Consider the following 26478-nt stretch of genomic DNA (forward strand, 5'->3'; position numbering starts at 1 on the left):
TTAGTGAGGCCCAGTTTAGCAACGTATTTTCTAAAATGTCTAGTATTTCTTTAGTGTCTTTTTTGCTGGCTTAAGAAACCCATCTGCCTCTGCTGTTTTAAAGATATTCTTCTATATTAATTTGTAAAAATGTGAAGTGTTGCTTAACCTACCTGACCTACCTTAACCTACCTGACCTGATCTGTTGTCAGACTAGAATTCAACTTCATTTTTGCCCCATACGGACAACCAGTTGTTCCTAGTAATCGCACTGTCACTTACACCTCATCTCTGGGTCTATATGGAGGCTCTGTGTTCAGGACTATTACCTTGCCTATCCTTGCCCAAATGCTACCCTGCTTAGTCACTCTAGCTTTATAAAGGATGTTGATACCTAGTTAAGCGAGTCCCCACCTTCTTTCTCTTAAGGAATGTCTTGGCTACTCTAGGTTCTGTATTATCATATACACATTATAAAATCACTTTGTTAAGATGCATGAAGAATTCAATGGACTCACTTGAAATTACATAAATATTAATACTTATATTCCTATGGATGAACAGAACACAACTCTCCCTCCCACTTGGGTCTTCTTTAATTTTTTTTTTTTTTTTTTTTGACTATTCAGGCTAATTAGCCCTCGCTGCCCCAACAGAAAAAGCTCCAAATTTCAATGGTTTCACACGATAAGGGTTTATTCCAGCTCAAGTAAATTCCTGTGCAGGCCAGGCAGCCCCTGTCTTCCCAGATGTCAGCTGGAATCCCCCAGTCCTCTGATCACTGTGGGAGGAGCAGAGACAACTGGAAGAGATGAGTGATTATGAACCCCTTCTCTCCAGCAGTGACACACTTCACTTCCTCTCATAGTCTGTTGTCATTTAGCCACCACGTAACTGCCAAGGAGGCTGTGAAACGTGAGGGAGCGTATGGGATATTTGCTGGGTATTAACTGTGTCTGCCAAATCTTTCACACGGCTTTATAGTTTTCTTCATGACAATTTGTACATGTTGTTAGATTTATTCCTTGTACCTTGACCATTATGTTGTGATTGCTGATTGTATCTATTTGCTTCACAGAGGCTGAGTTGACAAATGTATACAGTCCTATAACTACCCCTAACTGTTAAGATCAAGAACATTTCCATCGCTCGTCCAAACCCTTATGTTCCTTTGCAGTCAATCCCTGTCCTCCTACTCCTGGCAACTGGCAGTCTGCCCCTGTCACTAAAGTTTTGTTTTTTCTAGAATTTCATATAAATGGAATCATAAAATATGTGTCTCTTGTGCATGATTTCTTTCATTTAGTCTTAAGCTTTTAAGATCTGTCCGTGTTATGTGTATTGCACAGCCACACTCCCTTTATGGATAAGGCACAATTTGCTTACTCATTCCCTAACTGCAGAACACTTGGGTTGTTTCCAGTCTTCAATTATTCAGAATAAAGCTCCTATGAACATCCATATTCAAGTCTTCAGGTGGACATGGATTTTCATTTACCTTGAATAAAGAACTAGGGCAACTGGATATTTTAGTTAAACAACTGACTCGGTTTCAGTAGGGGTCATGATCTCAGGGTTGTGACATCAAGCCCTGAGCCCCAACGTGGAATCTGCTTGTCCCTCTCCCTCTCCTCTTCCCCCTGCTCACTGTCCCCTCAAATACATAAGTAAAATCTTTTAAAAAATAAATATCAAGGGCGCCTGGGTGGCTCAGTGGATTAAAGCCTCTGCCTTTGGCTCAGGTCATGATCTCAGGGTCCTGGGATTGAGCTTCTCATTAGACTCTCTGCTCAAGCAGGGAGCCTGCTTCCTCCTCTCTCTGCCTGCCTCTCTGCCTACTTGTGACCTCTGTCTGTCAAATAAATAAATAAATAAAAATCTTTTAAAAATAAATAAATAAATAAATAAATATCAGAGTGGCATTGCTGGGTCATATGGTAAGTATATGTTTAACTTCATAAGAAACTGATAGATTATTTTTTGAGCTGGAATACTGTTTTGCATTCCCATCCACCAGCAGCTGTATAAGAGTTCTGGTTATTACACATCCTTGCACCAATCAATACAGTCGGTCTTTTATTTTTACCATCAAGAGGTTGTATTATGTTAACTCCTTGTTTTAACCTGCATTTCCATAATAACTAAAGTGCTGAGCATCTTTTCAGGTGTTTATTTGCTATCAGTATTTGTACTTTGGTAATGTACCATTCCAATCTTTACCCATTGGTTTTTGCTTGTATTCTGAATACATTATTAAGTTATAAATAATATATTCAGAATACAAGCCCTTTATAACACGTATATTTTGTAAATATTTTCCCCTAGCTTATGGCTTGCCTTTTCATTTTCTTAACCATGCCTTTCAACACTATTTTTTTAAAGATTTTATTTATTTATTTGACAGACAGAGATCACAAGAGAGCAGAGAGCCCAATGTGGGGCTTGATCCCAGGACCCTGGGATCATGACCTGAGCTGAAGGCAGAGGCTTTAACCCACCGAGCCACCCAGGCACCCTCCTTTCAACATTTTTTAAAAGCTTTATTTATTTATTTTAGAGAGGGAAAGAAAGAGAGCATGAGCAGGAGGGGCAGAGGGAGAGGGAGAGAGAGAATCTCACACAGACTCCATGGCCAGCATGAGCCTGAAGTGGGGCTCAATGTCACCACTCTGAAATCATGACCTGAACCGAAAGGAAGAATCAGATATTTAACCGACTAAGTCACCCAAGTGCCCCAAGAGGTAAACATTTTCCAATTTTGATCACGTTCAACTTACTGAATTTTTCTTTTATGATTTGTGACTTTGAACAAGGGAATTAAAAGAGTACACTAGAAAATATTTACTTAACACAAAGGAAGGCAGTAACAGAGTAATAGAAGGACCAAAAAAAAAAAAAAAGACATAGAAAACAAATAGCAAAATGCCATGTGTAAATCCTACCTTATCAGCAATTCTATAAAATGTAAAGAGTAAACATTCAAATTAAAAAGCAGAAATTGGCAGAATGAATAATACAACTCTATAATTTTGATAGATATGTATTAATATATAATATAATCAAAATATATTATAAATACATTAATATGTATTAATAAATTTATGTTAAATAATACTCCTTATTGATGTATTATTTAATATATTAAACATATACTATACATATAAAATTTCAACTTTATGCTGTCTGTGAGAGACACATATCTCATATTCAAAGACACAGTTGAAAGGATGTGAAAAGATACATCATACAAATTTTAGCCAAAAGGGAGCTGGAATGGCTGTATTAATAACAAAGTGTATTTTAAGACAAAATAGGTACTAAAGACAAAGAATATTTTAAAATGACAAAAGGGTCAATCTATGAAAAAGATTTAACAATTAAAAACACATATACACCTAAGAACAGAGCCCCAGAATCCATGAAGCAGGTCTGACATAATGGAAGGGAGAAATAGATAACTCAACAACAACAGTTGTAGACTTTAATATCCCACTTTCAATAATGGGTAAAATGACTGGATAAACAATCAGGAAGGAAACAGAAAATTTGAACAACACAAACCAACTAGATTTAACAGGCATCTAGTACACCCCACCTGAAAACAGCAAAATACATATTTTTCTCAAGTACCCATGGAACATTCTCCAGGATAGACCAGGTGTTAGCCACAAAACAAGTCTCAAAAGAGTTAAAAATCATAAAAAGAATATTTTCTGATGACCATATAGTGAAATAAGGAGTTCATAACAGAAGGAAATCTGCAAGAGCACCTGGGTGGCTCAGTGACCTGCCTTTGACCCAGGTCATGATCTCAGGGTCCTGGGATCAAGCCCCACATCGGGCTCTCTGCTCCTCAGGGAGCCTGCTTCCCTTCCTTGCTCTCTCTGCCTGCCTCTCTGCCTACTTGTGATCTCTGTCTGTCAAATAAATAAATACATTTCTTAAAAAAACAAAAAAGGAGGAAATTGGCAAAATTTGCAACTATGAAAATTAAACAACAGACTTCTAAATAACAATAGGCTCAAAGAAGAAATCACAATGAATATTAGAAAGTAAACTGAGATGAATGGAAACAAAATGCAGCACAAAACTTATGGGGTGTAGCAAAGGCAGTGTTCAGAGAGAAATTTATAGCAAATAAGCTACCATAGTTTAAAAAAGACCTTAAATCAATAACCTCAACATTCACCTTAGGAAATTTGGAAAAGAAAAACAAACTAAACAAATCAGGTAGAAGGAAGGAAATAATAAAGATTAGAGCAGAAATACAAAAAAATGATACAGGAATCAGCAAAACCAAAAGTTGCTCTTTGAAAGGATCAACAAAATTGACAAATTTTGACAGTTTGACAACTGACCCCATTGGAGACTGTAAGGCAATCAAGTCCAGTTCCAAGAATGAGGTAATAGGTACATACGTATTCTTTGCAAAATGCACATAGTTTTGTATAAAGTAGATTTATAGAGAGTATTAACGTGCTGTTGACACTCTCAATAGAGAGAGTATTTTTCCCCCTGGTAATTTTGACAAAATTGCCATTTTGGAACCTCCCAAGTAGCAATTTTTTTTTTTAAATTTTTGTGAACAAACTTGAATTGTAGTTTCTTTGATCTGACAATCAATAACTTTAACAAAGATCTGAGTTTTTCAAGGGAAGTTTTCATATGCAAATGTTATAATTTTACCTCATTTGTGACATCAAATTAACCCTGTTAATGCTATATAGAGAAAATGGACTCATAACTTGGCATTAAAAAAAAAAAAATCTAGTGGCGTCTGGGTGGCTCAGTTGGTTAAGCAGCCGCTTCGGCTTAGGTCATGATTTAGGGGTCCTGGAATTGAGCCCCACATCAAGGTTCTCGCTCAGCAGGGAGCCTGCTTCTACCTCTGTTTTTGCCCATGCTCCTTCTCTCTCAAATAAATAAATAAAATCTTCTAAAAAATAATAAAAAAAAAATCTAGGCTGCCAACCAACCAACCACAACAACAAAAAACCAGAGAAGAGAATGAGGGAGAAAACTCGAAATACTAACAGGAAGGAGAGGGGATATGACTACTTACCTAAAAGAAAAAGGAACAGAGGGGTAAACCGTGGACGGCTGTATGTCAACAAATTAGATAACCCCAAGAAATGGGGCAAATTCTTAGAAACATACAAACTACCAAACTACCAAACTCAATCAAGAAGAAATAGAGAATCTGAATAGATCTATAACAAGTAGAGAGAGTAAGTTAGTAATAAAACTTCCCTTAAAAAAAATAGTCCAGGACCAGATGGCCTCACTGGAGAATTCTACCAAATGTTTACAGAACAATTAACACCAATCCTTCAAAACAGAAGAGGAGGGAACACTTCCCTTACTCTACGAGGCCAGTATTACACTGATAAGCAAAATCAGAATAAAAAATATATATAAGAAACCCTACATGCCCAAATCCCTTATGAATACGGACACAAAAATCTTCAATGAATTCTCAAGGGAGATGACAATTTTTACTTACTTTTTAAATACGTCAGTGCCAGTCAGTTTTCCTGACAGCCTGGAAACTTCCCTGTCAGCGCTCTGGCTGTGGGCAGTGTTAGCCGGCTCCCTCCGGCATCTCCTGCCTTCCAGGTTCCTGGTGTTAGGATCCTGCTTAGGGGAGGAAGCACAAGCTTCCATTTTCATTTGCCACTCGGGAGGTCAGTTTTTTGGTCCTCTGTGAGGGAAATCCTTTACTTTCTTTTTGAGCCAATCATTTCTAAGCAACCTGGTTGTAATTTAGCCGGTATCTGAACTTTCCCTGCTCTACGGATCTAGTGGAAGCAGGAATTCTTCTTAGTGGAATTCTCGTGGAATTTCTTAGTGGAATTCTCTTGAATTCCCCACCATGCTCAGTGTTGACTTCCTCCGTGCCCCCTGCCCGCATGCTGCAGTCAGGGTTGGACATTCCTTCCTTTACCAGATCATCACTCTGCTGGGTCTCAGCACTTGTGCTGGGTGGTCATTTCTGCCTGTGAAATGTCTGCATTCCCCTCTAGACTGTGAACACATTAACAGAGATAGCCTTAATCATTTTGTATCTTTGGTGCCTGGCACAAGGTGGAGCCTTGGGGGTATTTGTGAAGCCATGAATAATTCCCAGCTTCTTGGGTAAAGACGACCCTTTTCTGACTGGTCCCAAATATCCCTCTTCTCACACCAGCTGCCCATGGGCAAGATCTCTTCGGCTCCAATTCCAGCCAGTTTCCCTTGTCTGTGTTAGTCTAGAATGTTCATTAGCTGGTTCTCCTGCCATGTCCTACGCAACTTTGTCCATGGGAGTTTGAGCCATCATTTTGTCTTCAAGAGTGTAGGTCTGCCTTCCTGGCCTCTTTCAAAAAGCTGCCCGGAATTCTCAGGAAGACCTGGGTTTTGGGTTTATGAGAGGAACCCAGCTTATTCTTACCTCACTAGGATGGACCCTCCCCCTGTGGTACCTGGCCAACCAAACCCAGCATGATGGAGCCCAGAACCACCGCTGTACTGTTCCAGGGATTCTGGGGAGGATAGCACCAGCTCTGTACACCCTCTGTATCCTCTGCTCTGGCCCACTGGGACGCCAGGGCTTAATCCAATGAGAGTAGGCTGAGCACAGTCCTAGAGGCCCCGGCCTTAGCAGAACAGGGGCGGCTGAGACTTATTCTTCAAGCGATGCTGATGGCCACATGAAGTGAACATTCTCCCAGATCTGCAGAGGCTCCTCCCCACTCCAGATAGATGGTCTCATAGTAATTCCTACACTCAGCTCAGCCTTACCTCCTCCAAGAAGCCTGTTGGAGTGTGTGCTCCTGGGATGAGTTAGGATGTTGTCCAATTCCCCCAGCACTGGACCATGGTATCTTCAAGTCCATCTTCCTCAGCTAAGTTCATTCAGTGAACACTTATAGTGTACTAGGCACTGGGATGGAGAATCCAAAAACTAGGATTAGTGTTTTCCTTGAGGAGTTCATCTTGGCGTCTTGGAAAAGACAGAAATATGAATAAGAACAATCAGAGGACCGGATGGTTATGTCGGGTCCTTAAAGATGGATAGAAATGTACTGGGCATAGAAAGCCAGTCATGAGGGTCGTGGGTAGGGTGATACTGTGAGGCAAAGGGAAGGGTCTAGAGGTCAGACATCATGGCTTAGGCTGTAAGTACAAATTGCAAATGTCAAGAGACAAGAGGCGTTGATCTCTTTTCCGCAGGACAGGTGATGGAGAAGTGACTGCAGGGTGTTGAGCACGGGACAGAGGCCAGATCTGAGTTAGAAAAGTCACCCTTGTATTTGTAGACAGAAGTAGGGGGTCAGCAAGGAGTCTGCCCCACACGCGATAAAGAGGAGCCTTTTCGGGGGACACGAGAGCTGCAGGATTTGCTGAGCGGTGTGCTGTGGTGTTGAAGGGAGAGTTTAGAACGGCTCTCAGATCTCTCCTTTGGGAGACCAGGTCCAGAGAAGAAGGCAGACCCATTAATGAGAGACAGGCATGTAGCATACGAACCTGTCAGGTGGCGGGCCACTGCTCCAGGGCACTGGGATGGAGGGGGTGGAAATCTACGACTGCAACCAAGACACTAGCTGAAGTCAGCTGCCTCTTAACATCAGAATAAAGCTGACTGGCTTTCAAATTCCTTGACCTGTGAAAGGTCTCACACCTTTCCCCCTGCCCCCTGGATTTCTGCGAATTCTCCCGTTTAGGTTTGTTTGTTTGTTTTGGTCATTTCCAGCTCTGGGCTCCTGTTTCTGGTGATCCAATCCCATGTATGGTCGCCCTCACATGCCAGATCTGTGGTCTGCCCACCCCCACATTGGTCCACCTGCCCCTTTTCTTGTTGGGGGGAAGCCAGTAACTCATGCCAGGCCTTGTGGACATGGCAGACATCGTGCAAGATCTGGGGAGTCCGAGGGGGTTTGTTTCTAGTTGTACAAGGAGCAGTCAGCCTTAAATTACCCTCTGAATGTCCCATTTGAAAAAGCACTTTGGGCACCTTAAGGGTAGCCATTTCCCGCTGGGGCTACCTTCCCACCTTGCCCCTCACTCTTTCACTGTCTTGCTTGTACCTGCTGCCAGCATACCCCCACCTCTGACATCATTTCAGGAAATTCTGAATTCTTCTTACTCTATAATGCAGCAAGAGCTCCTTCTAACCCTTCCTAGCTCAGCTCCAGGTCCAACTTTTCACTTTGAAAACCCATCAAGTTCCTCCTTGTTGAGTAAAAGAGTGTTTTGGGATGAACACCATCCATTCTGCTTAGAAAATATTTGCAGTTTTAAATAGCACTTTTTCAACATTACGTACTTTTCAAAGATTATGAAAAATGTAAAAAATGTAAATTCTTTTCCTTCAGTTAGTCTCTCCCACCTCTTTTCATAGCTCTCCTGGTGAACCTCCTCCTTTGGTAGCTGAAAACCCAAGGTGAAGAGTTGCACCTGCTCTCTGAGGGCCCTCTTGGCTTCCTGCTTCTCTCTCCCTGCCCATGCCCCCTTCCCCATCAACTTGATGGTGTGTTCAGCGATGTTCTCGTCTCTCCTGGTGATTCCACACCCCTGGTACGGGAAAGTGGCTGAGATTAGGAGGGGCGGATGGACTGGGGAAAGAGCCTCGTTCATAATGTTCATCTTAGAACCAATCTGGAGGACATCCTTGCTCTAGTTCCCAACACCAAGTCAGTCACTGTGGCATCAGCATTTCTTAGGACTGCCAGGCGCACAGGTCTTTTGTTATCTTTCAAGTTCACCCCAGGACACCAAAGGGCCATGGCTCCTGGAATGGGAGGGTCCTGGCACAGCTACAAGAGAGACCTATTAGGATCCCTCCAAATGAGGGGTGGGGTGGTATTTGTGTGGGAAACCTTCCAACATGCTCCTGGTCCCGAGTCCTCAGGACTGTGCATCCATCCAGGAGACAAGCATCTGCCGTTGTCAGAAACTGCCCCGGCACCAGGTGTTTGGAGAGGAGGAATTAACACGTCCCCACAGTCCACAGTCCGGTGGAAAAGACTCAGATCAACAAATCACTGTAAAACGTGCCAAGAGCTCCATCTAGGGATACAGAGGAGGATGAGCACTGGCAGGTTGTCTGGCTGTTAGAGCAGGTGCGGCGTTAAGAGAGGGGGGGTCCACACGCAATACTGTGATGCCTGTTCCACCATTGCTTTCTGTGGCTAGAATGCTGGGTGCATCCAGCGCTGGGGGGCTCAGCCTGGAGAACTCAGCAGACCAGCACAGACGTTAGCACTGAGAGCTCTGGCGCCATCCTGAGGTCACTAATGGGAATGACGAGATTTGGGTTCAAGGAGTTACATTCAGCAGCAGAGCAGATGAAGTGCTGGGGCTGAGGGAGCCGCTGGTAAGGACATGGGGCTCCCTGTCCCCCACGTGATTGCCAGTCGTGGAGGGGAGGGCCTACAGCTGCTGTGCTCACCATTATTCCAAGTCTAGACCCTCAGATGCTGTAAGAAATCTCACAGCGTTATGGACTGAGTATCTGTATCCCCAAATTCACATATTGAAATCCTAATTCCCAATGGGATGGTATTGGAAGGTGGGACCTTTGGGAAGTGATTAGGTCACGAGGGCGGAGCCCCCATGAATGGGATCTGTGCTCTTAGAAAAAGCCCCCAGAGATCTCTCTTGCCACGTGAGGCCACAGCAAGAAGACAGCATCTCAGAACCAGGAAGCAGGTCCTCACCAGACTCCAGATCTGCTGCTACTTTGATCTTGGACTTCCCAGCTTCCAGAATTATGAGAAATCACTGTTTGCTGTCTGAGGCGCCCAGGCTATTGTGTTTTTGTTAGAGCAGCCCAAGCTAAGACAGTGCAGGTGGACAGAAAGTGAGGCAGCCTGTCAAAGGCGGGGCCCAGAGCAGACCTGCTCCACATGTCACCCCAGAGAGATGGGCTGGGAGCGGAAGGCCTGAATCTGCATGGCTGCGGGAAGATCGAGCTGCGGCCAGGATGCTGCCACACCAGGGACTTGGCCTCTACACTTTCCAGGAGCAACTGCACTTCTCTGCCGGGGTCCCTTGGTTCTTTCCACCTTCCATGCTCAGGCCATGCAGGGCAGCAACGGTGGCATGGGGGGCAGGGACAGGATTCATCTTCAGGGCTGGTAGACCACCTGACCACGGCCTACCTGACCGCAGCCTACCTGACTGCAGCCTGCCGTCTCCCAGCTCACCCGCCACACCTCCCTCCGGGCCCCTCAGAACTCCTGCCTTTAAGATTGTGAGGGCAACAGTGAAGTCATGTCGAGGCCGGGAACCAGGGATGCCAAAGCTCTTGTTTTCTTAAGGAAAAAGTAAACAAACTCTTTGACCACACCGGAGTTTGATTGGATTAAAAAAGTGTATTGGATTTCCAATACTAAATAAAAACATGAAATTGTTTTTTAAAAAGCCATAGAGTTTACAGCATCAACTACAGAAAAGGCCAAACAAGTGTGTACAGAAACCAGTCCCCAGCAGCCCTCCAGGCCCCCCTCCAGCAGGCAACAAGGCAACAGACACATTTGTTCCAAATCCTCCTGAAGGAAGCTACCGAGCAGCAGCGCAACTAGGACATTACAAGACACACAATGGTTTAATTTCAAAAAATCACAGGAATATGTAAGAAAATGTATTAAACTGTGAAAAGGTGCAATAAAGAATAGCTTTCCTTTTTTTTTAATTTTAAAAAATCCCCCAACTTTGAACAGTTATTTTATTTAAAAATAGGCCCCTCCCCCCGCCCCCGTTCTGCGGCAGTATCCAGGTGCCGAGGCCCTGAGGTAACACGAGTGTCAGGGTTCACGGGAGGGAACGCCCCGAATACCGAGCACGTTTCTTTGGGCTAAAGGTAAGACAACTTCTGGGGAATCTAGCCCTCCTGGTGTCCAGAGTGCTCTCCTCAGGACCAGTTTAAGTGCACTGGTTTTCCAGAATCCCACCTGGCACAGTCCTCTGTGACCGGCTGGCATGGCGGCAGGACTCCCGGCATTGCACTTCTCATTGCCCCCAAAATAATAAATACAGAGTTCATCTACAAAACCAAATACGTGTGAAGACCTCAAAAGGAGAAATAACGACTGTACAAAGGCAAGTGGGGCATCTGTGGGGCCAGGGAAGAGCCTGGGGCCCCTGGGCCTGGTGGGCTGGGTACCCGCCCGTGGTCTCCGCAGCTGACCTCTTCCTGGCTACAGAAACAAAGCCTGATGCGCCTTCACACTGCCTTCTGGAGAGCTGGGGGGAGTAGGGGAAGATGCCTGACAGTCAGTCCTGGATTTTGTTAATATTCTCAATATTAAAAAAAAAACAAAAAAAAAACCACCTCAGCTCCTTACCTTTTTAAGACAAAGAATGTAAGGGCTGTTTGCAAAGGGCCTCCCAGCATGTCCCAGGAGCCTCCTGCTACCCCGTGCTGATCAGGGGCTTCGCTGAGCTGCTGGGATGGAAGAGGTGGTGGTCACCTCCGCTGTCCCTGTCCCCCGCTACCTCCAGAACAATGTTCAGAAAGGAGTGAAGAGCCTTGGGGGTGCTGGGCCTGCCGGCCTCATCCTTGTGAGTGCTTTCCCTAAGGGGCTCTGAAACACGGCAGCGAGAGCCCGACTGGCCAAGGACAGGAACTAGAGAGAAGCAATCCTGTGAGGAAACCAAGTGCCTTTCTTTACCTCCTGCGACCCCCAGGGAACACATGGTGACAGCAGGAAAGGGCTCCGTCTTGCCCCCGACTTTCCGGGAACGGCTGGGGCTCTTGGCCTGCTCCACGTCACTCCAGGGATCGGAAGTGCGGCACTGGCTCCTCAGCATGGACATTCTCACCGGGATGTGACCCACTCATCAGGGCAGCTAAGTCCTCGAACTCACCTATTGCACAGAAGAATTTTTTAACAAGATCCAAATGAAAGTCCAGTTGCAACTTAGTGACAACAGAGACGGACATGCCAGGATAGGATGAAAAAGAAGATGCTTCCGTTCTCTGCAGGCTTCTGGAAGAAAGCACGACGACTGAAACATTCACAGACCTCAGCAGCCCCTCCACTTCCTATTCCCAACCCCCCGGCCCACCCCCACCCCAATACTTTGAAACTGCACAGAAAGCAACAAACAAGTCTTTTCAATGTTACATTTCATTCAAATAGATCTGTGATCTCACAGTGATGAGAGGAGAAAAGTCAGGCCTTTAATAATTATAATAAAAAATAATAAAAAAAGCTTACAAACAGCAATGCAACATTTCCTCCCCCCTCAAAGTGATGGATTAACAGCTGGTAGAGGATGCAATGACTCGGAATTCAAAAATAAAAACAAAAAACAAGCCAACCCCTGGAACAACCCACACTGTCAATGACTTTCCATATGTAATTCAGACAAGTAGTCAAAAGTCAACCACTTGTGGAGAACACCATGGACTCCCTTGGTTTTTGATAGTGTTTTTCTTTCGAAGGTAAAATAAAATAGGACACAAATAAAATTGTATGTGAATGCCAATGTCTACACTCCATGAAGGCGATGCGGCCGCAGTACGAAGACACAGCCTGACCACAAAATGAAATGTACGGTGCACTTCTTGCCTCTTCCCCGGACACAAAATTTTGGCCCATGGCGCCCAGTCCTGCAGGGTAGCAGCAGGCAAAGGGAAGCCGCCTTGACACGGGCTTCTTCTAGGCCGACCAGGAGAAGGCAGGTGGCCGTGCCTGGAGCCGGCCCCACGCAGGGGCACCGGCTGGTCTGCTCGCTCGCTCTGTGTTCTTAAGTGCTGTCCTCACGTGCTCTGTACAATCCTTGCTTCCCAGGCTCTGTCCCAAGACTTCTCGACCCAGGTCTGTAGTCAGGTCCTGGGGAAGGTCTCATGCTGTCGTGATGGCGTTTAGGTCCTTCATTAGTCCTTCCAGGTGGGCCATCTCTTTGGTCAGCTCATCTGGTTCGTAGCTCTGGGGAAAGAGAAGGCACATAAGCCATCAGCACCGCTCCTGGCACAGAGGAGATGCTTAGGGATGTCTGCTCAACGTGTGAGTGCATTTGCTTCACACTTCTGGGCCCGCACACGACACAGCGTGACCGGCACACTCGCAGGCTGTGGGACACACACCTGACATCCTGGCTGGGCTGGTGGCCCAGGAACTTACACTCTCGGAGTCTTCCAGCATCCTTGTGGTCTCCTGCACGTCAGGGGCACTGGGCACCACCACTGGCATCGGAGGCCGGCTCCTTCCTAAAGTCCCAATGGAGGCCGTCTTCACTGAGTGAATGTGATGGTTCAGAGCTGAGGGGAAAGGGTACCATTAGGGGTGTGGCCGAGCTGCTCCCCCAGATCTCATGATGGGCAACTAAGGTCCAGATGCTGCTTCAGGGTGAGGGATGCATCCAGACCCAGCGCGCAGCTCTTGTTCTGAAAAGGCAGTGCATTCAAGGGAAGGAGGGAGAAAGTGGCTAGAGAAACAGTTCCATTTGGCTTTAGAAAATTAGAAGTAAGGTCAACATTCTTTTCATAATAGTAAGATGTTTTTGCCTCTGCACTGATGGTATGAAAGCAACAGTGGGTAAAACCGCTGCAGCCTTAGCATAAATTAGGGCAGAGGCACCAAACTGCAAAGTCATTCATGGACATGCCTAACATTTAAAAAAAAAAAAAAAAAGCTGGTTTAACTTAAGATCATCCTTAATGAAGTAATAAAAATTACTTTACTAAATCTCAACCTTGATTATACATCCTTTATCCTATGTGACAAAATGGAAAGTATGCATAAAGTACTTCCGTCTACTACAGGACGGTGGCTGACTGGAGCTCAGGACCTTTCTGACAGCTTGAGTCACAAGAGGAACTGTGGCTTCTGTTATGAAACACCAATGTCAGTCCAAAGAAAGACTGACAGACATAACAGTTATTCAGACTTGAGCACTGGGCAGACGTTTTCTAGATGGTAAATAAAGTAAGCAAGTCACTTCAAGAAAAACAATGGACAGTTTTTATCACCAATGATAAAATACAAATTTCAAGTGAAAATCAGAATCTTGAAAAACTTGTATGTGCCACCAAGAGCTTGAGAGCCTCCCAATACTTACAGACTTTGGTGATATTAATAAATGTATTTTTACATTTTGTATAATGAACTGTGTTAAGTTTTGGAGGATCTGTATAACTTACTGAACCAATATTTTCCAAATGATGTCTGATATCATGCATTCAAAGTACAAGATGGATGGATTTTCATGAAACAGAGTACAAACAGTTCACGGGTATGGCTATATTACATTACAAACAAACCTATAAGAAAATACAACTTCTTGTGTTTTGCTATAGTATTAAAAAAAAGAATATCCAGTCTGAAAAGGTTACAAAAATACTCTTCCCTTTTCCAACTTCCTATCTGTGAGACCAGGTTTTCTTCTCACACTTCAACCAAAATAACATGTTGCAACAGATCGAGTGCAGAAGCAGGTTTGAGAATCCAGCTCCCTCCTATCAAGCCAGATGTTACAGGGATATGTGAAAAAACAAGACAATGTCACTTTTCTTTCTATATTCTTGTTTTGGAAAGTTATTTTTCATAAAAATCTGTATTTATTTTACATGATAGATTTGTTATTTTTAAATGAGTTAATAAAAGAGCTTAAACTTTTCTGTTTTAATTTCTAATACACTAAATATTGGTAGATCTAGTCCATGTAAAGAAAAGCTCCTTCATGGTCTCAATAGGTTTTAAGACTATAAAGGGGTCCTGAGACCAAAAAGCTTGAAAACCAATGACTTACTCTGAAACAGACCATCATAACAGATGTGGAGAAGTAGGGAAAAGCATGCTTTTCAGGTTAGGTGCTTCGTGGGGACCAGGTGAACTTGAGGAATTGACTTCCGTCCATCTGAAGGGTCCCTTACTTCCATGTCTTGTCCTCCCCAATCCTTCCCTACCTTGTAGGAACCCTACAGAGGGAGGCATTTTGGGGAGGCAAAGTGGACTAGATCTGTTGTCCACACCTATAGCCACTGGATTTCACCCCCAAGAACTCTGCACCCAAAACATGATTCAGAAAGTCAACCCTCACTGCCCACAGTATTATTTTCTAGTTCCTATGCATTGCCCGGGAGGGGAGCCCATCTACTTCTTGAAAGGGGCAATGACTTCCAGCTGCTCTGAACTACTAGGGTAAGCCTGGAAGGCATTTGCTGTTGTCAAAGAGGTGACTTGTGCCACAAGCCAAAGCCAAAGGGTCCCACAGTGGTGCTGCTGTCCTCACTCACCTTGCTGGGATAGTAACGGTGTGCTTGGCAGCGCGGGATCATAGGTGGGAGGGCCTGGGGGTGGGATTGCCGGCACAGCAAAGCTCTTCAATGGGTGGGAAGGGCGCACGTGGGCTGTAGGAAGACTCTGGCCTGAATCTTCCTCTTGGGAGCTTGCCAAATAAGAGGAACTGGTAGCACCTTCAGGGTCCTGGTGATCAGTACAGCATGTTTGAGACGAGGAGGCTGGCATGGTGTCAGTGCTGGGGGTATTTCGAACGGACTCTACAGCAGGAAAGTCTAAATGTTAGCATTTCTTCTACCATTAAACACATGCACATACCAGGATTCTGGCTACTTCTAAGGGCCCCTGAAATCAGCTCAATAAGCATTCAGGACCAGTGTTAGTCCAAGGGAACACGGATTAGCACCACTGCCAAGGCCAGGTAGAATGGACTAATTCAAAAGAGTCCCAAACAACTTTGCCAACCATCTGCTCTGCTGAAATGTTCTCGCTCACACAGCTAAGTGGTCACAATTTTACAGCATTCTCCTGAGTACTTACTAGGGAGTAGACATAAAGGTTCCCAGGGCTATTGTCTATTAAGATGTGAATATAAAAGGAGATTAAAAACATCACTCATTGGGGCGCCTGGGTGGCTCAGTGGGTTAAAGCCTCTCTGCCTTTGGCTCAGGTCATGATCTCAGGGTCCTGGGATCAAGCCCTGCATCGGGCTCTCTGCTTAGCAGGGAGCCTGCTTCCTCCCTTCTCTCTCTCTGCCTGCCTCTCTGCCTACTTGCAATCTGTCAAATAAATAAATAAAATCTTTAAAAACAAAAAACAAAACATCACTCATTGACTGACCGATGGTCTTAGAAACTGGCCTGTCATAGATAACATGTCTGCCTGACAAGCACCAGATGTGCCCACAAGGCCTGCTGGTTACTACAGAAGAGGCAATGCCACGGGCCCTGCATGCCCTTGGGGGACTGTGCACAGCCTCACCAGAGCAATAGCCCCACAGCTCAAGGGAGGCGTGGACAACCAAATAGTCCAGAAGTCTGAAAACAGCTTTAAGAACATGCCACATAAAGGTGTTTGGGTCCAGAGGGAAAAAAAATAGGGGAAGATCAGCCTGGAGAAGGGGACGACTAAGGAAGAACATGACAGAATCCAAATACGTGAAGAGGGGTCAGAGTTGTTCTAGAAGGCAGCGTGGTGGGATAGAAAAACCGTTGGCTTTGGAGTCAGATAAACTTGGGCTATAAATCTGGCATATGAGCTGGGTTAACTTGGCAGTCACTGAATCTGGGTCTCTTTCTTCACCTACAAAACAGGGAGGACAACATAATTCAGTGAGGATTGAGAAGATGTATGAAATGTGCTGAACACAGGACCTGAATACTTGATAAGGTTCTTTTCTTCGTAGATTACTGAGTGCTTACTCTGAGCCAGCCACTATGCTGTGTGCTCTACATTCATTAGCTCATTCTATACTCACAGTAACTCAGAAGGCATCGGGATGTTAGGTGCTGCTCAAGGACTCAGAACGGTGAGGGCAGGAACCCGAATCCCTGCGCCCCGACTCCCAAGCCCACGCTCGGAACTCCCACATTACACTGCCCTTCCATTTCCAATACTACTGGTCCCCTTTAAAAGGAAGCCCTTTTAACCAGTGTGAGCGGCTGCGGACCCACATCCCTATCCTGAGGATGGGCCTGGACACACCAGCTCAGGGCAAAAGGGCTGCACCAGGCAGTAAGGAGGAGGGCCTCCCCTGACTTCTAGAGTCCTCCACTTCAAAAAGGAAAATAAACTTTTTAAAGTAGTAATACATGAGCAGCCTGTAGAAATCCAACCTCTCCCTGCCCTTGTTACTGAGGTAACACTGAATCTATTCCCTTGGGCTCCCAGGAGACAGGATGCCACAGTCATGAGTGCTAACTTACCCTCAGATTAAAGATCTTGGGTCCCAGGGGTGAGGGACTCACACACCTTCCCCCAGTGTGGAAAGGCTGGCTGTGATAACCCTACTAGGCCTATGTCACTTCTCATCCTCTCAAGAGGTGCACTGAGGACCTCATTTCTTGTGCTTCCTGGAACGAGCGATAACCACAGCTGGGGAGCTGCTGGTCTTACTCTGTGCAATCCTGGGCTGGGGAGAAGCCAGTTATGGAGGGGAGTAGGAAGTAGGAGAGAAGAAGTGGACTCCAGCCTGGACCATGTCAGCCTGTGTTGGGAGACGGGTCAGGTCAGCTCTGGGCACACAGGCCTACAGGGTCCGCCTCAAATGCCTGACTTTGATGTATAAGCTTCTCAGAGTCCAAGAGGTGGTGGGAAATGTGAAAAAGGAGAATAGTGTTGCCTACCTGAGTCAGAACCCTGGCCCGCTGCCACATACTGGGGCCACCTTGCTGTGTAACCGGAGAGGGCACTGGGCATGTTATACTCCCAGTGAAGGGTGTGACACAGCTGCCCCACAAGGAAAACTATCCTGTCATTAAGATTTCTCCCTTGCCTAAGGGCCTGCTTCCTGAATGACTTACCTCTCAGGGTTTAAGATACAACGTTTACACTGGCCAAGGGCTTGGACAAGTGGGAAGTGCTCTTCCTGTGTCAAGTGGTGGCTCTCTAGGGCAGGGACAGCCCCACCCTGGCCAAGTCCTAGCCACGCTTAGCCCACATGCATAGGGCCGGTGGCAGCACTGAGCTCCAGCGACCCAGGAAAATACAACGGTGAGAGAATGTGGATCATTTCTAGACACTTGCTCTGTGTTTCTGAACTGTCTTCAGTGACTTTCCCTGTCATTAGTTTACCTTCTTTCTCTCCCTCTGGTCATTAAAGTGATGAACCCGGTAGTGAAACAAATCACTACTTTTTCCTCTCTTCACTGTCTGCCCAAGTTTACTGAGAAAGGAAATTTTAGCAGCACTAGACCATCTGGATCAGGGCCGGGTGAGGGCTGCTCTGCTCCTTGCCAACCTCAACCCCCTCCTAGTCGGAGAGAGAGGAAGAGGGGGCTAATCTGAGTGAGAAGAGCCTGACATGCCCTCATGCAAGCCCACATCCTAGCGGGTGGGATTTTTCTGCCTTAAAAATAGAGAAAGAGAGTCAGGACACAAAAACTGCTTTCCAAGAGCAGATCTGGAAGGCTGCTTTCCAGTCTCTGTTCTGTCTGAGACCAGGTCTATGAGGCAGAATTTGGTTCTCCAGACAACGGCCAGTGGACTGTCGTTCCCTAAGGCAAGGGCCTCAAACCTGGATCTGGAAGAAGAGAGCAGGAAGGCCCATTTTAGACACGAGTTTAAGTGGCACTCTCCACTTGGTTTGGAGAATGCAAACCAAGTAAAGGTTTGGGAGAGGCAACTCTGGGAGTTAGTAGGCAACCCCTTAATAAAGCTGTGATCTTCATTTGATGTTTTGAGTGTGTTTCAAATTGATCAAAACTTAGAGAGGGGGAATGTTATTGGTAACCCAAACTTCTAGCATGAGGTTTTGAGGTGCTTTTGAAGTGGAATTCACTTGAAATTCCCTTATTTTCCAGAAAGAGCAAAATTTAATTCTACTCATAACGTCGTAACTATTAAGAGACACATTTCAAATGATGGAGAAAGAACATACTGTACATATGTGAAGTTACTAGATTTGCACCTAACACTGACAGGATGAAAGTTAATTTTCATTTAATGAGGACCAACAGTATTTGTTCCATTCCTCCTTGAAACTGTTCAATAATGCTATTTCCTAAGATTTCCAAACTGGGGACATGTTTATCTGGCAATGTATTTCTTTAAACGCACTGCAGTTTTTAGGCTCATTTCCTGTTTTTTAGAGATGATGCATGCCTGTGCAGCCTCTTCTAACGTCAGTAATCCTCTGGGCAACTTGAGGTTTACAATGTACACAAAATTCACAGGACTGTGAATGGCCCCAGCTAGCCCCACTGGCCCTGGATGCAATTCTTACTTTGGGCCACAACAGGAGTATGTATAAGATCTAATATGAGAATTATCTTATGGCTGCCCTACAGACCCTCCTAACCACAGAGTAACTGCAAGGGGAAGGCCACATCTCGTGTCTGAAAATCATCCTGAATGAGTTTTCCATTCAGATTAGAAGATTAAAAAATAAACAAAATATGACTGAATCAAGATGCAACTTGATGACATAAGACATGGTTATGTGATTTGAGTTACTGTGTTTTTACTAAGAGGACACCTTGCACTGAGCACTTATCAACTTAGGGAGAAAAAAATGGGGGGTGGTGAATTTTACAGAAATCAATCTGAGTCGATAACAGAAACGTTATGATACATAAACAACACAGAAAAATTCCAAATCCTTCTAGGCAGGGCAAGTGCTTCCCATTTCAGCTTGCCAACTCTTAGAATGCTTTCCATCTGGGGCTCGAGCCTCATCTCTCACCTGTGGAATTGGCCCTGTCTGAAAGGGACAGGGATGTGCCAACGGGCCACGGGCTGCCCGGATGGTAGAGATGACTGCGAGCTGGAGAAGCGAGGCTGCTGGAGTGGAAATGATGGTGAGGGTTATCGAGGGGATGGATGGGATGGGCACTAATCACAGCTGTGGATGAACACAAGACAGAGAAGTGCTTAACATGCTTGCACAGACACACACAAGTCACAGTTCCAGAGCAAAGCCACCCCTGCCCCTCCCATGCAGTACAACCGTTCCCTTGCCTTCTGGGGGGCAGCTGGCTGGTGTGAACAATTAGCCATGGATTTTACTTTTTTTTTTTAATCAACATGTTCTTATGCATGTATCTATCTTATATATATATATAAATATATATATACACACACACACACACACACACACAGAAAAAACCTCTGAGGAATACACACTAAAATGTTAATGGGATTATCTTGTAGGGTAGCACAGTCAGGAGTTAAAAAAAAACTTCTTTGGTTTATTTGTATTTCCAATTCCTCTACAATAAACATGGATTACATGAGTTATTAAAAATATCTATTTGAATATGTCACAAAATATAAATCCAAAAGCAAACAAATGATGGTTTAGGTTTCTATCATTTTTTTCTCCTGCTAAAAAAACAGAAGTTTCTTTTCCTTTGAGTATATTCCTAACACGTTCTGTTTTTTTCTTATTGTTGAATGAGGCATGAAATAGGTATTTAGGCTGAATGGACGAGTTTAATCAGTTAATCAGTTTTTCCTATCTTAAAAGGAACGTAAATAGAACTGAACTCCTCTAGCTTGAAAAGCATGAAACACAGGACTATGGCACCGTCTCTTAACTGCTTCTAGTCTGGGAGCTCGGCCACATCCATTCACATTTTAAAATATAAATGGATCTTTCCTAATTGCATCCTTCCTTCTCACATTGGCTAAGGAATTAAATTTGCTGCATTTTGCTAACAAATCCAAATTTCTACACAGATATTCCATATGTAATTTTCTACGAAGACAAAACACTCCTTTAATGAGGCTTCATTATCGATCTAGAGATGCAAACAAAATCAGAAGCCCAGTTGGGGCTTCTCTTAGGTAATCCCTTAGAGTAGTTTTAGAAACAGAACATTTAAGACCAGCATGGACAGCTCTAAACTCCTCAAAGAGGCAAAGAGGTGGGGCTGACTAGGAACACAGGGGACCTTTTTTTTCCTCTAAGAAAGGGCTTCACGAATTGTGATAAAACTTGATTAGCCTTTGGAGTCTATTAAATGTCTCTGTCACCAAGGATCTCTGTAGATCTTTGTGGGGCCACTCAACATTACTCTAGTGAAGAAAAATTCTAGACGCTTTTATTCTCCAGCTATTTCCTGCCCCAGCCACTTGCCAGACAGGCAGATGGCACAAGCAGCCACGGGCCCTGGAGTGTTACTGCCCCTTCCCTCCTTAAGGTCTGGGGAACAAAACAGGGGCGTTCCCTGCACTCAGAGGCCAGAAGCCTCAGGTGGTCCTTAGGAACAAAACACAACTTGGAAAAGCCAGCAGACGAGATTCAGGGTTATCTGGGAGGCAGCACCTCCTTTAGGGCAAGAGAGGTGGTTTTCTGGAGCAGGAAGCTTCAGCATCAGTATTTTCTAGAATTAAGGCCAGGGGAACAGAAGAAACCTCTTGACTTTTACCTAGGAAGTACAACCTGAGAACCATTCTCAGTATGCAGGACTCTAGCACAAAAAAACAGAACTGACTTTCTCTTTTTAAAGGCATTTCCAGTCTTTCCAAATTGGGTATATAAAAAAGAGGACAATGTGAAAGCACCTCCCTAGAACACAGCCAGCAATCACTAGCTGTCAGTTGCCCTGGGTCCTGGCGCTTCTGAGCAAGGCCTTGTACAAAGCTCACTGAACCTCCATCCAGGGTAGCCAAGTGCTTCCCAGCAGTGCTCAGCTGCTGAAGGCCAGGTGGGTGGATAGTGGGACAGACTCCAGGGAACCCCAGCCTGAGAAAAAGGTCTGGAGCCAGGTGGGGTAAAGGAGATCTCACAAGCATATCGGAATACCTGTTTTCAGAATCTTGAATTAAAGAATCCACTCACTCACCCACCTACCGAGGCACAAACTAAATAATACTGTATATTTATAGGTACTCCTTGCCCATCCCCCAGAAAAGAAAAAGAAAAAAAAAAAAAAAAACTGATACCAACTGGTACAACATATCTTTTCTCCTTAACATTTAAAAAGAAGCCAGTTCAGGTAAAACTAAGATCTCGTACAAAACAAACAAGCAGTCATGCTATCACGCTGCTATACACCAACACAACTGCAATGGGTTTATCCTTTCCAGACACTTACGTTTTTAGACCTGGGACACCAGCCAGGGCACCTCTCATAAGAGGGAAACCATGATTTTCCCTGCATGCTTCCAAGTTCAGGCCCTTCTTTTTTCATCATGGTCCCTACTTTGTGCAGAAATGACCTGCTAATCAATCAGTCCTTTCTCTTTCAAAGCTGACTTTTAGAATCTAGCATCTACATGTCTGTGCACAGTGAGTGTGACAGTGTGTGTGCATTTACACACGTGGATGTTTCACCAGTTTCCAAGTAAAGGGGGCCATGGTTTACTTCTTTGGTGTGTAGGGTATCTGTGACTATTTAAATCTCTGCCACTTGTCGACAGAGAGGTGGCTGAGAGTTCTGAAATGGGACATCTTAAGAAATTAATAAAAAACTCAAAAGCTCATTTAGATTAAACTGAAAAGTGATCAAGTGGATGCTTTCAGGATTTGAATCTATGTGTCTGACAGTGCTACGGCTTACTGGGTATCTGTTCAGCTTACAACAAATACTTCTGGTACAGAACTGGAAAAACTTGTTATCAGTAGGTAGGTGGCTTTTTCACTGTAGGATGGCACAGGGGACCCTCACCTGAAAGCCCCAACATGCTAGCTGGTCTGAATGGCCTCCCTACCTTGAAAACAGTGATAAGGGAGAAGACACAGTAGTTTGAACAAAAGCATTGGTTTGTTCCATTGTTTTTTGGTTTTCAAACTTACTTTGAATTTCAAATATTATTAAAGGGGGTCGAGTAACTTTTATGCTTATCAAAGTGAGGCATGGTCAATTAAGGTTGAAAAATTTTGTTTTAAAAACTCTGTTCTAGAAACTTAAAAATCAATTAAAAAATCAAATTAAAAAATAAAAAAATGACAGGTGTCCATCAACACTGAATGTATATCAGGAAGTCTAAAGACACTGTGACATCTGGGTATCCTTAGCTCCAGCCTGGAATGATGCTTCTCCATCCTCCTCTAGAGATGCTGTGCTTACTATTAGGGAGACTGGTTACTTCTCTGCTCCTGGGAGACTGGGGTAGTTGGCTTTTTAGCTTATTTATCTCAAGAATGATGTAAATTGCAAAATACGAAAGTGTTTGGTATTTCTTGCCAAGGTGCCAAAGCCTCAGTGGGTCATCTTTTGTGTCAGGATCATGTGAAGTCAAAGACATCATTTGTAGTGGCTCCCCAGGACAACTGGGTAGACTGGCAGCACAGGGGAAATGAGAGGTTTTCACTTACGCTGGGGTGGCTGGGAGTCAAAGGGCATCATCATTTTTGGTCTCATTCCCCGTCTTCCAGCCAGTGTAGACATGCTGTCCTCTGATTCATGCCCTAGACAGCAAATATGGAGGTTAGTTATAAGCGTGTGCTCCAGGCCACTAAGCAGCCTCAGTGGTAAAACATTCCCAGTGGAGGGTTCAGAACTCGCAAACAACATAATGGGGACAAGATGCTTCTGCAGGAAGTGAAAAAAGAGGAAAATCATCAGGAGCCCATTAGAGGAGTCTCTGCTGAGAATCACTGCAGTTGACACAATGTCACCTACCATGCTTCAGTCTGGAGTTTGAGTGTCCAGACCAAGAACATTCTGAACACCACAAAGAGAGGCAGACTCTAAAGGAAGGGAGATGATGAAATGTACAGACATAGGCGAGGTCGTCTCAAATGCTTCGGTATCAAGTTGCTGACACCTGAGAAGAGACCTAACGGATCTAGAAGGCTGTCTCATCTGGGCACGGAACCTCTCCCCAGTAACAAGCTATGTTTTCCCAAACCATCTATTCTTTATCAGATGTTGACCAAATCCCACAATACACATTTCTTTAAACCTGACCTCACATAGGAATCACCAAATTCAGGCAACTGTAGGAAATGGAAAATAATTTAAATGGAAATAGTTCTCCCACATTTGGGGACAACCTGCACCTCTGTAAGAATTCCGCCTTTGATGGATGTTGCTGTCCATGGAATTGTCAACTGGTGTGATATCTTGAGAGTTACGAGGAATTGGAGTATCAGTCATGATGGGGTTTGGGTCTGGAGACTTATCGATGGGTTTCAGCTCCAGTCTCTCATGATGGATCCAGAGGTCCGGGGGTTTGACATCTTTGGAGTTCCCTTTGTACTTGTGGGAGCCGTTCACTGATTTGCAAGCAGCTCGTTTCCTAGGCAAAAATTTAAGAGGTTTTTTTTTTTTAAGATTTTATTTATTTGCCAGAGAGAGAGATCACAAGTAGGCAGAGAGGCAGGCAGAGAGAGAGGAGGAAGCAGACTCCCCACTGAGCAGAGAGCCCAGTGCGGGGCTCAATCCCAGGACCCTGAGATCATGACCCGAGCAAAGGCAGAGGCCCAACCCACTGAGCCACCCAGGCACCCCACGAGGGTTTCTTTTTTTAAGGAACTCTTTTGAACTTATTTGTGAAAAGGCTTGAATGATTAAAACCGCCCTTCTGAGAGATGCCTTAAGCAAAGGCAGAAACTAAAAACACACATACAAAACAACAGAAGACGGGAAAGAAGTTTACTTTTGTGAACAGTAAATGTATCTCTGCTTGGTCCACACATATTTCAAGATACATACAAGGGCATATTTGACTACTGCATTGTGACTTTTTTTTTTTTAATTATCACAGAATAGACAGCATTTTAAAATTAAGTTGTCTCTAACGCAGAAGGTTTCTCAACTTCCAATTAGTACCGAGAGAACATTAATTAGAAATACAACACTGGAATAGAGGTAGAGTCTGTGGCTCATAAAAGAGGAAGGAACATTTCAGGGAACCCCAATCTAGGACTACCAAATGGATAAAATGATATCCATTTTATCACTGGATAAATGGATAAAAATGAAGAATGGATGACAGCGTCTACTTCTCTGTGCCTTAATTTCTCTATTCACCCACTCACACTCACTTATCCACTCAATAAGCATTTATTAGGTACCCACTGTATGTCAGTCAATCCCTGTACTGGACTGCTATGCCCTCAGCATTTCTGGTGAAGTGAGGAAGACAGATGTTGATCTCATTATTTTAAAATATTCTGAGCTTAATGAAATGCCAAGTGTTACAGTTTTTTTAATAGTTGGCATAAGGTGGCTGGAGAAAGAAGTGACACTGAAGTTAAGACTTTTTTTTTCTTTCTTTTTTTTTTTTCCCATTGAAGTTAAGACTTAAAGGAGGAAGGCAAGAAGATGCTTTGCAGGTGATTAAATCAGCTTATGTCAAAGCCTTGAAGCAGGGCACAAAGCCTGGCATATCAGAGGGCCCGTAAGAAGTACTGAGTGGCAGAAGCACAGTGAACAATGTGGAGAATGACGAAATGATGCTGCAAAGGTAGCCTGGATCATAAAGAGCTTTTGGAGACCTGCCAAGAGTTTGACTTCCCTCTATGAGATGAGAAACCACTATGTGGTTTTAAGTAGAAGAATAAGGAGATCAATTCTGAGTTAAACAATTATTCCAACTGTGGTGTGAAGAATGAATTTACGGGGTGGGGTAAAGAATAGGAGACTAGGGGCGCCTGGGTGGCTCAGTGGGTTAAAGCCTCTGCCTTCGGCTCAGGTCATGATCCCAGGGTCCTGGGATGGAGCCCCGCATAGGGCTCTCTGCTCAGTGGGGAGCCTGCTTCCTCCCCTCTCTCTCTGCCTGCCTCTCTGCCTACTTGTGATCTCTGTCTGTTAAATAAAAAAAAAAAATTAAAAAAAAATGAATGGATAAGGAAGATGTGGTCCATATACACAATGGAGTATTATGCCTCCATCAGAAAGGATGAATACCCAACTTTTGTAGCAACATGGACGGGACTGGAAGAGATTATGCTGAGTGAAATAAGTCAAGCAGAGAGAGTCAAGTATCATATGGTCTCACTTATTTGTGGAGCACAACAAATAACATGGAGGACATGGGGAGATGGAGAGGAGAGGGAGTTGAGGGAAACTGGAAGGGGAGATGAACCATGAGAGACTATGGACTCTGAAAAACAACCAGAGGGTTTTGAAGGGGCGGGGGGGTGGGAGGTTGAGGAACAAGGTGGTGGGTAATAGGGAGGGCACGTACTGCATGGAGCTCTGGGTGTGATGCCAAAACAATGAACATTGTTATGCTGTAAATAAACAAATTAAAAAAAAAATCACTAGATTTTACACCTGAAACTAATGTTATTCTGTATGTTAACTGAAATATAAATAAAATCTTAAAAAAAAAAAGAATAGGAGACTAGTTAGGATCCTACTGCACCAGTCTTAGCCATGACTGACAGTGGTCTAGGACAGTGGAATGGAGAGAAGAGGCAGATTTGACATCTGTTTAGGAGGCAGAAATGACAAGACTTAGTGAATAAATGATGTGGAGTGGGGTGGGGTGGGAGTAAAGAAGCAAGAGTTTGAGGCTAAGTCATTTACTAATATTGGAATTAATGGAGGTAGAAGCAGGCTTGACAGAAAAGATTATAAATTCTGTCTTGAACATGGTGAGTGCCCCTGAGACATTCAAGAGAAAATGTAGAAGAGGCAACAGAGTGTGCAAG

General features: G+C 44.4%; 1 protein-coding gene across 9 annotated transcripts in view; it reads right to left on the minus strand.

Moving 5' to 3' along the window:
* Positions 1 to 10313: 10313 nt before the first annotated feature.
* The window catches only part of NEO1 (neogenin 1), a 237244-nt gene continuing 221079 nt past the window's right edge, over positions 10314 to 26478 (minus strand). For 7 of the 9 annotated variants that reach the window (XM_046008203.1, XM_046008199.1, XM_046008197.1 and 4 more), the window contains 6 exons: positions 23878 to 24116; positions 23191 to 23283; positions 19612 to 19770; positions 15206 to 15469; positions 13092 to 13228; positions 10314 to 12896 (listed from right to left, as the gene is read on the minus strand). In XM_046008203.1, the coding sequence (XP_045864159.1) occupies positions 12813 to 12896; positions 13092 to 13228; positions 15206 to 15469; positions 19612 to 19770; positions 23191 to 23283; positions 23878 to 24116 (976 nt within the window). In that variant the 3' untranslated portion in view covers positions 10314 to 12812. The remainder of the gene's footprint in view (positions 12897 to 13091; positions 13229 to 15205; positions 15470 to 19611; positions 19771 to 23190; positions 23284 to 23877; positions 24117 to 26478) is intronic. The other 2 variants (XM_046008201.1, XM_046008200.1) reach the window with 1 other exon arrangement.

Source organism: Meles meles, chromosome 6 (genome assembly GCF_922984935.1).
Source record: "Meles meles chromosome 6, mMelMel3.1 paternal haplotype, whole genome shotgun sequence".
NCBI lineage: Eukaryota > Metazoa > Chordata > Mammalia > Carnivora > Mustelidae > Meles > Meles meles.